General features: G+C 41.6%; 1 protein-coding gene across 1 annotated transcript; it reads left to right on the top strand.

Moving 5' to 3' along the window:
* Positions 1-297: 297 nt before the first annotated feature.
* On the top strand, positions 298-13,916 carry cep170ab (centrosomal protein 170Ab). The gene is made up of 18 exons (XM_008282865.1): positions 298-402; positions 516-605; positions 2,072-2,150; positions 2,361-2,419; positions 2,897-3,059; positions 4,175-4,312; positions 4,482-4,934; positions 5,026-5,396; positions 5,488-5,613; positions 5,871-6,003; positions 7,194-8,666; positions 8,865-9,108; positions 9,282-9,390; positions 9,622-9,771; positions 10,989-11,077; positions 11,485-11,578; positions 13,427-13,478; positions 13,669-13,916. Exons 1-18 carry the CDS (start codon positions 298-300, stop codon positions 13,914-13,916), a joined length of 4,176 nt encoding a protein of 1,391 aa, XP_008281087.1.
* Positions 13,917-15,722: the final 1,806 nt, after the last annotated feature.

Genomic DNA, 15,722 nt, shown 5'->3' with positions numbered 1-15,722 from the left:
AATACTGTAAGCCGTTTCTTGATTTTCACACTTAAACTTTTCCTTTTTATGTTGTTAGCTGCACTACACGGAGCAATAAGCATGTCAGTGTCCTCGGGTGATAACTGAAATAGCTACTGTGCCTATGACACATCAGCACACGTACAGATGCTGAAGTAATTTTCCTGCTGTAACTGTACGAAGCAGCATTCACGCCCCTTAGCGCTGTTTCATTGCTCAAAGTGTAAACAACTGTCGATGCTGCCCTTGTTTTCAGCAGGATGCACTAAGGGTCAAAGGTGAGCTTGAGAGGCAGAGATGAGTCTGACTTCCTGGTTCCTGGTGAGCTGCGGGGGGACACGCCATCGTCTCCCCAGGGAGATGATCTTTGTGGGGAGGGACGACTGTGAGCTCATGCTGCAGGTACAGTATCTCCACTGGACATAAACCCTTAGCTGTCATTCTTTATGGATTATTATCTGTAGCACCGAGATTAGCCTGGATTACAGTGATTGACTGGATTTTGTATGATTTAGTCCCGCAGTGTGGACAAACAGCACGCCGTCATCAACTATGAGCCAAATACAGATGAACATAAAGTGAAGGACCTGGGCAGCTTAAATGGGGTGAGTATGTTGTTTATTTACTCATCTTGCATAGTCAGTTTATTCTCTCACGCTAACATAGCAGTGTAGAATGGTCTGACTGCACCTCATCTACTTTCAGCAAAAGTGGGAAAAAAATCACTGATCAATCATTTGCATGCAGGCCGGCGAGCACTGTGATAAATGGATTATTCACTAAAAACTAGCAGAGCTGCTTCACGTCACCATCCACACTTTTGGCAAAACTTGAAATATTCAGTGTGGTAGGGTAGGTTGCTAGTCTGGAGGTTGCTTCTCATAGCAAAAGGGTTTTTGAAAATGATAACAGGCAGATAGGGGAAGTGGAGGAGAAAATCTTGGACAATACAGAGCCGTTTGCAGGCTTTTACCCACAATCTTAATCCAGTGAGTCAGACTATTTACTAGTTTTTGTCGTGCTGTGCAATCAGTGCTGACAGTTGTCTTCTGTGGTTGTGGACAGAAGCTCTGTCGCGTGTGTGTGTGAATAAAACTCTGATGCGGTCAACAAAAACCTTGTGTTACAAATTGTGTAACACATGGGGTTGTTTATCGGGCTAAAACAGCATAATAAGACACTATGATGTTGCATTATGGGAAATGTAGGCTATAGTGCTTTGTGGGTGTGGAATATATGAGGGAGTAAAACTCAAGAAATTCTGTTGCTCTACATGAGAGCATTTGTATTGGTTTCTCTGAAGCCTAAAAACTCTACAAAAGTGCACTAAATTGAAAAACTAAACTGCTGAAGTGTTCTTTAGCTGCTTCATCATATTAGTGCTTGCAAAAGCAGTCTGTATGACTACAAATCATTTTGCAAGAATAAGTGAATAGAACTGGCATCATTTTTCAGTACTTGTATCTGTTCTTAGGGGCCGTACTAGTTTGGAGAAAACAGTCTTTAAGTTTGCTGCCCTCTTTTCTTTGCAAAATTTGCAGAGCTGTCTGAATCTGGAAGAGCTGATGTCACTAAAGGAAGGCCGAGCAACTTTACTTAAAGGAAGAGCTATGTTATGCTTGACTCACACTGACCCTGTATGATTATTGACATTGCTGACTTGAGACATGTATTTTTTGTAATTTTATAATGTTATAATCTTAAGGCAAATTTTATTTAAATTGTTACATGTACGTACATCTGTATCTGTTATTTTGTGCTGCTGCCTGTCCTGATCAATAGGCTCATGTAAAAGGGATTGTTACTCTCAGTGAGTCCTAATAAAGAAGTGCAAATATGATATATGGGCTATGCAGAAACTATCAATAAATGCTTTTTATTATTTTCTGACAAAGCATTTGGTACTAGTATTAGCACTTGGTTTGCAGCACTGCTATGGACACAGCACCATGTTATGCACAAACAGTATTTAGGTATAAGAAGAATTTATTTAAACTAGTAAATAATTTTACTCCTAAACCACACATCTGATATGTTGTTCTTAACTACATTCTTTTGCATTTGTTCACAGACATTTGTCAACGACGTCAGAATACAGGAGCAAATCTATGTCACGCTGAAAATTGATGATAAATTGAGGTTTGGATACGATATCCTTTGAGTATATACCTGTGTTTTTTGTTACACTCAGTGACACACAACACAAGGTCAGTGAATATGGACCACAGTGTAACTTTATCTGTTCTTGAATAGCTGTGAATGATCATTGTACTCTGCCTGCTGCATTATAGATGAGACTATCAGTGCATGGTTCTCACCCTTGCCAAGGGCTCATCGTCTTTTACCTTAACCTGCCTCACATACCAACCTGTTCACTGTGGTTCGAGGAGAGCTGCATATTCCAGAGGAGGCCCTCAAGGTTAGACAGCATGCTGTGTGGTGAAAACTAATAGCCGAAGTCCATACGATTGCAGACAGGGTAAATATGGCTGCTCAAAACAGAACAGCCAGAAAGCTCTTGTGGGTTTTTTTTTTTTTTTCCATCAGTGTGTAGAAATACCTTAGAGAGACAGAGTTTAGTCAAAGAGATCAAAGATTTCTGCTGAACTGGGCAAAAAATACTTTTCAAGACTGATGATTCTGCTGTTTCATCAGCGCAAACCTACCCAGGTAGCTGCAAAAGCGATAGGATTTCATCTTAATGAGCTACATGAACTTTCAGCATTAATATTCAGTGTCTCTTCAATTATATGCTCTGACTGAGATAAAAAGAAAAAGGAAAGGCATATATTTAAATCTCTAAAAAAGAAAAAAAAATCATCATTAGCTTCAATAGAATCATGAGTCTAACAGTACTGTCTTTATAAATTCTCATTGTTCTTGTCTCATTTACCAGCATGAGAAGTACAGCAGCCAGCTTCAGCTGAACCAGAAAAAACCTCCAGTGACAGAATCATTCAAACCTGAGGTGAAACCGTCCGAGGTGGCAGCAGCACCGATGTGTGAGGGAGCCACCGCCAAACCCTCCGACGCCAGCAGGACAGAAGAGAAACCCACAGGTGAGCTGCAATGTTGAAAAAAAATACAGTACAAAGAAACAGGTTGTAACAAAGCACTTTCATATTATGTGCCAGTCACAACAGCACATGCTCCAGATGAAAATCTCTCTCACTTTCATAATTTTGCCTTCTTCAAAGACCATATTGGTTGGTTATGCTCAAAAGTAGTTTGAACTGATTTGTCAGTAGCCACAAAAGTAATTGCCAAGAATTTGGATCATTATTTAGAACCACTGAAAAGGCCAAACATGACTTGTTCTTGCTTCGTTTCACAAAGCACAAGCAATTTAATGGAGTAAAATAATGACTGATCAATCATTATTATTCAAATGTAAAAGTGACCATCAGAATGCTAGGTGCAGTATTAAAGTGAGCTATCAACAGTAACAGCCAAAGTTGTCCAACACTACCTAATGGCAGTCTCTGAATCCCAAGCGGTTTCTAGGGGTTTACTGCTCCTGTCATATTTTTATTCACTGTGGACAAATTTTTCACTACAATATAAAGTCCTGCACTCAAAGGAGGAGAGAGTTTATACAAAAATTGAACAAAAACTGGAAACAACATTTTTTTTCCAAGTGCCCAGGTGTTTTTACAGAATGAGGTTGGCGCAACCACTTAATATTTGGAAAAATTTTAAATGACACACATACAATAAGGTGACTTTGATGAATTATCATGATTTTAAACTTAGATCTGTATTATTTCCCAACAGAACAGTCACATGATAGATTACTAGTTCAAGGACCATCAGATGGTTAGAAATTAAACAATTCCTTCAGTTTTTACAGTTTCTGACGTTGGTGTCATTTTGGTGACAGCGCGGCTTTTACATCCACCAACAGGTTTGGGGTTCAGAGGGTTAAACTATTTTTATTGCTTCTTCTGGCATTTTATGACTTTTTTTTACACTGTGGACAGTCGAGTAATAACAGAAAATGAGATGAAAGATGGATGAGAAATAAAAAGCAACAACACTGGGGAAACTGAGTTTCATGGTGTGCACCATAACCACATAGGCCACAAGGGTTCACCTAGCTGCTTTAAACCCTCTGGCTTAAATGCAGGTGTATATTCCAGTGTAGTAGGACTAACTAACATGTTATTTTTGCCAGGGGACATAGCAGTATTGCACAGAGGCACCCCCCTTTATGGTCAACCTGCCTGGTGGGGAGATGGAGAGGCTGATGACCAACAGCCAGCAAGGCCTGAAGAAAAGAGTTCAGATCGGAAGCGAGAGAAAGCTGAAACAGGTATTAACAGTGCTGCGTAGAAACTACAAGAAAGATGCTACAGTATGTGATCTCATCATGTAGTTGAGGCAGTAGTTAAGGCGGTAATTGGCAATTAGCATTTTGAATAAGTTCAATATTTCAAAATGTTATCAACATTTTGTAGACATGTTTGCATTAATTCTGACAGACACCAAGAAAAGTGCAGAGATCCCAAAGTCTGCTCAGCAAACAGCCTCCAATCAGGAGCCTAGCTACTTTGAGATCCCAACCAAGGATGCTCCCTCAGCAGGTAAAGGTGGCGGTGAGCCTCCTTCACGAGAGCAAGAGGCCGGTGCTCCTGCTACTGCAGAGCCCATCCATGGTCACGCCTCCTTCACCATCGAGTTTGACCCCGGGGCATCAGGTAAAGTTACCGTCAAAGATCGAGTGGCGAAGGTTGGACAGGAGACCAAACCACGTCCTAAAAGGCCTGCTGGGGAGGAGCTGAGTCCGCTGCAGACGGCCATGGTTGCAGCAGAGGTCAAAGTTGCTGATTGGCTGGCCCAGAATGAGCTACCATTGGCTCTAAAAGAGACGGTTGCAGAGGATGATGGAGAAAGTGTGAAGAGTGACATTCCTGTACAACTTAGGAGTCTTAAAGGTGTGTATATGATAAACGGTGTGATTTGTAATTTATCTCCGAGTCTCCACATTCTGACTAGTTACATTCCTCTCTGTCCAACTCATGGCAGGCAGTAAACATGAAGACGGCACTCAGAGCGACTCAGAAAATGCACTGGGAGAGCAACGCCGAGCTGCAGCACTGGAGGAGCGCTCGTGGGGGCTTTGGGGAGGTGCAGGGATGAAGATCAGAGAAGGTCGCGCAAACGTGCCGGAAGGTCTCTTTGCAGAGGAGGACAGTCCTGCTCGTCGTCGCAAGTCTTCAACTCCCAAAGTGGCGAGTGGGTTCCCGGAGAAGCGACGCGGCTCTGCTCCACATCAGCAGAGTGGGCGTGAAGAGTGCTATCACCATGGAGATGATTACAGCGACAGAGGGACTTACACTATTGAGCTGGAGAACGGAGATCATGAAGAAGAAGAGGCGAGGAAGCTGATTGACAAGGTCAAGTTATAATCTATTTACTTAATCATCTTCCAATCGTAATTATAAAACAGTAATTTTTCATCTGTGTTTGCTTGTGTGTGTGTTTCAGGTGTTTGGTGTGGATGAGCAGTCTTGTAGTGTGTCCAGGTTGGGAAGCGGCGACCAAAGAGAGAGACTCAGCTCCCAGAGGTCTGGTCCTGCAGACAGAGGACAGCCTGGATGCATGGAGACAGAGGTGCAGAAGTCTTCATCTACTTTCAAGTCTATGAACTGCCTGATGACTGACTAAATTTTAAAACATATTTGTCCCTGATACCTTTGACCTTTAAATAACACAATGTAATTTTATGTTTCTTTGTGTGAAATTGCTCCTTGTAGATAATGAAGTTTACATTGACCTTAAGTCTGTTTTTAGCAAGGTATTAGCATATTAGTATTGGTGACCTTTGTGAGATTACTCTGTTCAAACTGTGTCGTGTTTTCCTGGTTCAGGTCATGTCTGCGGAGTTGGTGGTGGGTGGTCCTCGCTGGGTGTCGCAGTGGGCTACTCTCGCTGCCAGCCACATCAGGACAGACCCTGAGGGGTCAGGAGGGGACAGCCACATCATGGTCACCGAGGACAGAGGTACTGTAGGTACAAAGCCCTTTCAGTCATAAGATGCAATTGAAATTAGGGCCTACATATTGAAAACTGGGCGGCGGGGTGGCGCAGTTGGTTGTTGTTGCCTCGTAGCAAGAAGGTTGCCGGTTTGTGGGTAGGCTGAGGTTCATTATTTTCAACATTTAAGACTATTACTTATGACGTATAACCAATCAGAGATCAATCGAGATCCGAAATGTGACTACAAGTAATGAGAGGATACTGCATCAGAGCACATTATCAAATAAACTAGCTTTATCAAATTTATAATATTGATAATCAAAAAAATGATGACTATTGAATCTGGTAATGAACCTGGCTGGTAGTCAATTGACCCCCAGTGTGCAATGTCATTCTATATTGTCATATGAGTATCCTTTTCTATTTGGGTAAATCTTGCAGTTTTGGGGATTTTGTTCAACTTTAATGATTAACTTTTGGCAGACACTGTGGCTACAAGGCACAAATAAATGAAAACAATAGATAATGTAGCTAAGTGTAACCAAAGCACAATTAGATTAGGATCACGAACTAACTCTGTAGTCAGTTAAACAGCAATCTACCTTAGTTACATGACATTAGATAACAAGCAACTGTTCATACCAGACCAATTAGGGTGTTGAAGCAAAACCTCCAGGAGTACTGAAGAGAGCTACTTCATATGAATTTAACTTTTCATTCATAACTGTAAGGATTAGTTATTTCTCTCAAAAGGTACATGGTGTAATATGTGCAAGCAAACTTGAAACTGCTCGCGACTGTCGTTGATTTTATGGCTTGTGACCACAGAGGTTGCTGATTAGCAAAAGCAACACTTTAAGCATACATTTTGTAGCAAAATCGTGCAACACTTGTGGAACATGTAAACATGTTTCTACAATTGAGGCAACTCCCAGTCAGATAACCAAACTACATACTGGAAACCTGCTTTTAATAGATAGTTACATCTATTACCTTTCTGTTGCCTCAACTTTCAAGAATAAGTGACTAAATTCATGTAGGCGCTTTCTGCAAAGGATCACTATACATATTTTCTCCAGTATAATATAATTATAGTCAATAAAGTGTTCAATACATTTGTCAAAAACACAGAACAGATCACTACCACCATTAATGTGTAATACAAATGTAGCAAAGGGCTGTCTTTACTAATACAAGATTTTCTCTCCATTCAGCTGAAATAAGTAAATCCAGTCACTCGACCTCCTTTCCATCCTCTGGCTACGCAGAGCGGAAGAGAAGGACCCTTCCCCAGCTGCCTAGTGAGGAGCTCAGTTTGGGGAGGAGGACTCCAGGATCAGGCCTACGAACAGATATGGGTGAGAAACAGGACACAGAGCTCCAGGAGAAAGAGAACCCAGAGAAGGTGTCCAGGGGGAAGAATCGGCCAAGTCACGGCACCGGAGGTGTGGGCAGTCACAGTGGCAGCCCCAGTCGCTCCTCACCAGCCAAATCACAGGATAGCGGTGGTGGAAGATCAGGCCAGTCAGGGGTGTTGACCAAACTCCCTCCTCGTCCAATGACCAGCGGAGAGAAAAGAATGGAGGAGGCACGGAGGAAGAAAAAGGAAGATGAGAAAGCGAGGGAAAGTAGTGGGAAACCATTGCTGAGGCAGGAGAGTTTTACTGTGGAGAAATCAAGCGCCAATGTGCCCATTGAACTCATACCACGTATTGATGGGCTCTCGGGCACCAGAACTCAGAGTAGGGAGGCTGGCATCGACAGCGCCACACTACAGAAAGACTCAGAGGCTGTGGCAGCCTTTCTAGAGACCACTGTTTCAGACCAAGGCGATCCCCCAAGTCAGTCCATTGAGGGCTCTATGTCGCCAGAGTCAGATGTGGACACAACAAGCACAGTAAGCCAGGCTGACGGAGCGAGGAAAGTCGTGCAGAAACGGCGAATGCTTGCAGGACAGCAGAAGGAGAGAACAGTAGTCTGCTCATCCGGCAAGGTTCCAGCTGGAGGCAGGGAGACCCAGGACAGGAGGGTCAAGAACAGAACATCTGGTCCTCCTCAGCCCAGCCGCCCTTGGACCTCCCTGGACCTCACTGACGATGACATCAACTCCAACTCACTCCTCTCAGACTCACAGCCCACCTCCACACAAGAGTCCAGAAGTTCACATGCCAGAGCCCTGACAGGTAGCACAACAGTGGGGGCCAGCACCAAGTCTAGTCGGGCTAAGATCACCCAAGCTCCGGCCTCTTCTGCACCCGGTAAAGCCACCAATGTCCCCAAACCTCGGCCCACCAGGGCATCCTTGTTGAGACGAGCCCGGCTGGGGGATTCATCGGACACTGAACCTGCTGATCTGGACAGGATGTCAGTGGCCTCTGAGGCCTCCACAGCTAGTTCTACATCCAGGACAGGAATGGCAAAACGGGGGATGTCCAGGATAGAGGCTCTGGCACAGCCGAGGAGGCCAAGGGTGGGGTCCCCATCTGCCCAGAGTGACTCAGAGGCCACAGTGACAAGGAATAGAGGTCTGGGGGCTCGCAGTGCTGGAGGGGATTATGGTATCAGACAGGGCCTGAGAGGATCCAATGTCAACTCAGTGTCTGGACCCAGAGCCAGAGCCAACAGCGCCTCCAAGCTGCCTGACAAGAGTAAAGGAGCCTCCTCATATGGACATGCCGCACCTGCATGTAAGGTTTTTTAGGTTTCTCACTCTGGAAAACTTACAGTATCTGCCACGTCTGGTCTTTATACATTCAAATTTATGCTTTTACTGTAATTATCTGTTTGTACAACCAACTCATTCTTAAAAAGGAATATTTATTTCAGTAGAAAATACATCCAGCATTCAAAGCACCATCTAAGTGCCACTACCGTTCTTTCCTCAGCTGGCAATCGGTGGCGTCGCGTGCCCATGGAGTACGCCTCCACCTCGGAGGACGAGTATGGCTCAAATCGCCACAGCTCCAAGCAGGGTCACACACGGTCATTCCCTTCCACTCGAGTGGCTCAACTTGGAGGTTCAGCTCCAGCAATCCCTAATCCTGCAGGCCTGGCTGCCCTGAAGCAGCACTCCAGGGAACAGGATGATTATATGAGAGACTGGACAGCACACAGTGAAGAAATAGCCAGGTACGTAGGTGACAGGTGCTCCAGTTTAAGAGCTCTTTTCAAACATACTTTTTTGTGTCTTGATGTTTATGAGTTCTTGTGGGAAGTGTGTGAAGCATCACCAAATGAAACGATAAGAAAAACAGATTTTACATAGTAGAGATGATAATATTGGTCTTGTGTTTGTTCTTCAGGATTAGTCAAGATCTAGCCAAAGACCTAGCCATGCTTGCCAGAGAGATTCATGACGTTGCAGGCGAGATCGACTCAGTCAGCCCTGCTGCCACTGACCCTGGAGTTCTGGTACAATCATCACACTGTAAAACATTCACATTCAGTAAATCAAAGCTCTGGTTTTAGGAGATATAATTACAAAATACAAGTTTTTCATTTTGTTTTTTTTTGCAGCTACCCATATTAACTCTATTCTTAATGAAATACATGTCCGAATAAAGTAAAACGCTGTACACCTGACAACAACAAAAGGAATCTCATTAAGAAATGTTTCTTTTCTATACATTGTAACTGTTTTAGTTGGAGGAGCGTGTATTTGATGACAACGCGGACTCGGGTGGCCCCTCCACAGAGCTGGGAACCAACGGGAGGTCTGTGGAGCTTCGACCTCGGGCCTCTAATGGACAGAGCGCCCGCTCTATCCGCCGACAGACATGGAATAGAGATGATGTGAGTCTCTGCTTCAATATGAAAACTTACATAGTTCTCAATATACACAGGCTTGCTATAGAATGTACTGATTTTTTCAGAGTTTGAGTTTGAGATGTTTCTCTCTATATTTCTACTAGGATTAAAGGTGCAACCCTTTATAACTGGGATACACAATCTTGCATAAACAATATGTCATGTGCAAATTTTCTACCTTGACTGTGATTGGTAAATTGGGACAATAATTTGCACATAGCCCACAGTAGGTTGTTGAACAATTGTGCAGCAAAAGATGAGCGTGTCAGGCTGTGTCACAGTGTACCACTAGAGGGAGCTGCGTACATACTTCAGTAGACAAACAGTGCTACTGATTGGATCCAGAGTAGGAGGATGGACAAATAAGGAAGAAAGTTTTCATTGTCGTGTGTAAAAAAAGTATAAATATAACCAGTTTTGATAGCATCTCCCCCATGTACATTAGCCTGTCACTATTTGCTGCTTTTGACCCTGAACACCCAAAGCAGTTTAAGGTTGTTTTTTGCTCCTGTCACATCTTCACTCACTGTGGGCTCATTTTTATCTATTTATTTCATTCTATGGAAACAAAACAACCATGGTTAGAAGTACAAAGAAAAATGCAAATTTCTCTTGTGCAGAATGGCACAAGTATCCTTGCATAAATCATTAAAAAAACACATTTTTAATCGCCCACAGTTGTTACTGATACTACAAGAAAAGGAAGTGGTGACTCTACAAACTGGATATATTTTACTACTTACATTTTTAATTTTTTTCTGTACTTTTTTTTACAACTACTGTATGTAAACACAGCTTGCAGTTCAGTTGAACAGTGCCTGAATTGTTGTAAATTAAACCACTAACAGCTTCTTAGTTGTGCCAATGTGTGCAGATTTTTGTTTTGTGTAGATTTTTTTGTTTTTATTTTTTTTATTGGAAACAGATTTTTGGCATTAAAAAATAGACATGTAGAATCAAGTGGTTTTGATGAAATATGATTTTAAGCTTAGATTTGGATTCTAGTCCTGATGGAGCAGCAGTTCACTCAAGTTCAGTGGTATTTCAAAAGTAGAACACCTGAGGATTCTGCTATTTCTACAGTTTCTAATTGGGATAAATGGTGTAATTTAAGTTGCCTTTCAAACTAGCCAGCAGGTTTTGGGTTTCAGAGATTTAATAAATGTTACGTTGATGTGTTTTTGTTTAATTATCCCTTTCAGGCGATCCTAGACAGTCTACTATTAGCTTCTGTAACTCAGCTCTCAAGCAGGATACGCCAGTCTGTTGACAAAACAACTTGCAAAATCAGGTGAGCATCGTACTATGTCACCAGAGTAAAAGTAGGTTCTTGTGCAGTTATCGTAATTTTGAGTATATCAGATGCATTATGTACTCAGAAAAGAACAAATGCAGGGCAGAACTGTCAAAATTGGAACATATTATGTAGTGTGTTAATGTTCCTGTCTGGGTTTTATCTTGAAACTAGGCCAAACAGCTCAATCTGAGTGGCACATCACAAAGGCATACTACGCAAACCAGCTACATGTTTTTCTCATTAGAGTGACACCTCAAAGAGCTTTTTTCACTCTTACAATTTGCAGTCAAGGCCTGAATGAAATCACTCTAGGAGTCAGCTAGTACTTCTATCAAGACCTATATTAAGCATGCTTTTATGTGTTTTACTTTTATCTATTTTTGTAACAACCTGGCCTCCAGGATTCTCTTCAAGGATAAGGAACGAAAATGGGAGGAGATTGAGGCCAAACTGCAAGCAGAGCATGACTCCTTACTACTCAAGAGCACCAACAAGGTGATGTACATGTCTTCTCCTCATCCTTTCTGTTGTTTTAACTGCTAATGGTTTGTGAAAAACACATTATATTTAAAGTTTAACAGCATCAGCATGGGTCTAGAAATGAAAAAGTTAGTATATCTGTCAATCAGCACATCTCTGGTCCAGGCCGAAAAATTTCAGAAGGATTGAAAAAAGTAAATGTCTTCCAATGGACAGGGTTGCACAATCAAATATTATTCTAGATCACAATTTTAGCTTCCTACAGTTAAATGAACATAATTGACTGCAGTATTGATGTTTAAAATAAATGCTCTGCTCATAGAAAACTCCACTACATATCAGATCACAGCAGCCACCAAGAAGTGATCGAGGTGTTTCACCTTTTTTAAATTGTCATGCCACTGTGCATGCACCTCTGCAGCCTGTGCAAAAACTATCTTCCTGGATGTTGCAGCTGCACTCCAGACTAGATATAACAGTAAAATACTGTACATCAGAAAGCAGACAGTCAAAATGAAAATGATGAGCAGAAGGTGATGAGCTTGTCCCTCAAAATGGATTTTTTTTTGGATTCAGGGCAACTGATGATCAGTAGGAGTAAATCATGTGTGAAGAGTGCAGCAGATTTGCATCTGTGCCGCCATGCAACACAACTAACTTGTTTAACCACCAAAACGTCATATGATGAACACATGAAGGCCGAGAAGAATAGCGTCACTAACATTATCTCACAGAATCCCCGTCTGTGTCCCGGGTCCCCTCGATAACTGCAACACTGTACAGTTTGTGGGGGAAAAGCTATGAAACTATTTATTTTAAAAGGACAGAAGTGGTCTGTTTACATATGAGAGGGCTCTACTGTTTTTTTTAAAGCATTAAAAATAATTTGTCCCTAAAATCAATGAACAGCTGTGAGAAATGTTCTCAATATTGATCAAAATAATCATGATTAGAATTTTAACCATAATGATGCATCCCGACCTATGGATATGCATAAGTATAAACATTTGATCCAATTCTGTCTTCATTGTACATAAACCACATATCTGACTATAACTTACCAAACTGTAGTTAGATGGTGACTGCTAAGTCTCATAAAACAAATTTACATAGCTTTAAATCATGCAAGCACAAAGAAGGGCAATGTGGCTGTTAACTGCAAAGTGCTTCAATGCTGGATACAGATACTGGAATTTGAGGGAAATCTAATCACCATAGTGTTTCCTTTTTTGCTTTATTTTGGCATGCGTTCATACAAATGACAGACTGAGAGGCAATGCAATCTGTCTACGGAAATGAAATGTTTTGCCTCACAATTTATTTATGTCACTAATCATTTAGCTTTCCATTGGATGGGAATAATGCAAACCTGTATCAAATCCAGTCCTTTCCTACAAACCACACAATATCTGATTACTTAGTGCGAGCAATCAGCGTGAGTGCTGACAGGGTTATAACTGTTTAGGGGCTCAAATCAAAAGATACTTCAGTCTTTCGCATGTCCTTTAAATTACTGTCCGAAGGCTTATCTTAGATGGGAGTGCACACCAAATATGGTTGTTTTAACAGAGAAAAAGCACTCACAAGCTTGCCTCCAAAAACCTTCTGCCTCCTTTAGGGGCACACTCGTAAATCCTGCTGTTTACCCAGCCTGGCCTCATGTGAACCCCTGAAGAGATATGCCTGACTACGGCACCAGTCACAGGGCTCATAAAGCATCACCGAGTGTAAAGGGCTCGCCTCCAAACTTATTCCTGCAGCAACGGAGAGACTAATCGAGTTGATTTATTTGCTGTGACAACTTTCAATCACTTTATCACGTGCTCAAGAAGCCTTCGTTTGGTATTTATATTCTCCTTACAGGAGATTTCAACCATCATTCAAGACTTGAAGAGAGTGGAAAGGCAACTGACAGGTATGTGTCTGATGTTTCTTATCAGTTTTTAGAACAAAAAGGTTTAAGTTTGCACATATGAGCAGTCTTGGGTGAACTATAACTCATAAAAAAAATATTTTTAGTATTCTGTGGAATCACTTCAGTGTGCAGTTTTGTGTTGAAGTGAGCAGGACTCATTTCACAAGTTTGTTCTGCTCTAAACTGATAGTGATTGACATGATGGTGGACCCAGATGGAACCTTGGATGCCCTGTCCAACCTGGGCCTGACCAGTCCTCTGACAGACCAGAAGCTCAGCCCCGGCACCCAGCAGGGGGTGTCGGTGTTGCACCCCGGAGCTGAAGCTTCACTCTCAGCCTCCAGGCCCGACGGACTGTCCACTGAACCCTGCGGAGCTTCAGTCCGAGCGCCAGAGCGAGACCCAGGCCCCCAGCAGAGCTCCAGAACCTACAACTGACACACCAAAGGAATGATTTAGAGTGCATCCTTTACATCGGACATATCCTGAAGCCCTTGGAGCAGACCTTGGTGTGAGCTTAGAAGATTTTTTTAGTATTTGGTTTGACATAAGGAAGTAGAGTGATGCCTTTTCTTCCAGGAAAGTCTGGCTGCTCTGCCAGTACAACTAAATCATGATGGGACCCTGAAAGTCTGACACTTGTGATGGCAGATATACCATATGAAAACATAACAGTATTACTTGCTGGGCTTTTGAAGAAGCTTTGACATCATATACAGTTAGTCCATCTGTGTTTTTGTGTTGCAGCTCATTCTTATTATCCATTATTCTCAAAAGCATTTCAAAAAAAGGACATATGTAATGTTAAAGCTAAGTCCTCTTTCAATTAATTCTCTGTTTTGGTTTCAGAACAGACAGAACTGACCTTTAACCTTAAAGCAAAAGCTTGTCTTAAGCCCAATGAAGAAACCCAAACTAGAAAGGTGCAGTGGTGTCAAAAAAAAAAAAGGTGCAAAAGAGGCGGGTAAATGTGAACTGTTCTTCTATCCTGCCATAAAATTATTTATTAAAAAAAAAAAATCTATTTTTTGTCTTTTTTCCAAAAGCTCAAGCCTGTCTCAGTAATGATTTTCCATCAGAAACAGCCGTGGTGCTTATTTGCTGGGAAAAGAACTGAGTGTGTACAGTATGTACCGGTATAAATGTTTATTATAGTCAAATCTAAAACTTCCATCCATGCCTATTTTCTTGCGCTATTTTCTCATTTGAAAACCATCGTATCAAAGATTGACCCTGTGTGTTGATAGAAACTATGAAATCAAATGTAGCTCCCAGAACAGGTTTTTCCTCTTCCAAATGTATTTTGTCACAAGTGCCCTGGATCAAACAATCATTACAGTTGGAGATAATAGACAAAACATTGCCTGGGAGATGACGAGAAGGAGGCGAAATTTGTTGTTTTGCACATTTCAACGCTAACACGTGTTATTATTACTCTCTGAGGGACCAGGACATGACGTGCCCCAATCCTTTATTGTGTTCATGTCTTTGACCAAAAGCAGGGTTTAAAAGCCACCTGTCTGTAGAAGGACAGTTTGTCAAACTGCTTTCTGATCGCAAACGAAATGTTTGAACCAGCATAGACGGGGACTACCTCCGAGTCCTGCAGCTGCATTTTATCATTACCAATGCAACAGAACGGTCGACGGTGTAATGACTGTAGGTTTTCCAGTGTCTTGCCTCATACCGATGTTTACACATGAATGTAACCTGATCAGAACTGTTGGATAAAACTTAGCCAAAACGACTTTAATAAATAATTGCATTTTGTGCTCATACTTTGTCTTTAATTCTGTTTGAGCATTTTGACAACTTTTTTTTTTTTTGTTTGGATGTTTTGTATGAAGTTTTTTTCTTCTTCTTTGTATTGATGTTAGGTTAAATGTTGACCTTGCAATATCTGTGTACTGTTTGTCTCATTTCCAATAAAATGCATGATAATCATGAGCTATTGCGCTTGTTTTTTTTAACATAAATTCAAATGTAGCACACAGCTTTTATTTAAATAGTGACGGAATTTATGTTTGAAAGTGGTAGAAGGAAAAGTTCACCTTTACAATTACTGCACTCTTTCTATTTTATGGTCATTTAAACTTCTATTACACACTAGCATTTGAAAGTAAAGGACTTATGCCTATAAAAAGTTATTTTTCATTGCTTTTCAACACAGAATAGTGGTGAATTTAGTTGGGATTTTTGTCAAGAACTTATGAAAAAAATGGGTTGCACGGTGGTGCAGTTGGT

The sequence above is a fragment of the Stegastes partitus genome, unplaced genomic scaffold (assembly GCF_000690725.1).
Source record: "Stegastes partitus isolate 25-593 unplaced genomic scaffold, Stegastes_partitus-1.0.2 Scaffold288, whole genome shotgun sequence".
Lineage (NCBI taxonomy): Eukaryota > Metazoa > Chordata > Actinopteri > Pomacentridae > Stegastes > Stegastes partitus.
The sequence above is the reverse complement of the archived record's forward strand: the minus strand, read 5'-3'. Positions and strand labels throughout refer to the sequence as shown.

Excerpts from the sequence above, each read along its gene's own strand:
- cep170ab (XM_008282865.1), top strand. The coding sequence starts at position 298 with ATGAGTCTGACTTCCTGGTTCCTGGTGAGCTGCGGGGGGACACGCCAT. Across the intron at positions 2,420-2,896 it reads TTCCAGAGGAGGCCCTCAAG|CATGAGAAGTACAGCAGCCA; the intron begins GTTAGACAGCAT and ends CTCATTTACCAG. Across the intron at positions 3,060-4,174 it reads GACAGAAGAGAAACCCACAG|GGGACATAGCAGTATTGCAC; the intron begins GTGAGCTGCAAT and ends TATTTTTGCCAG.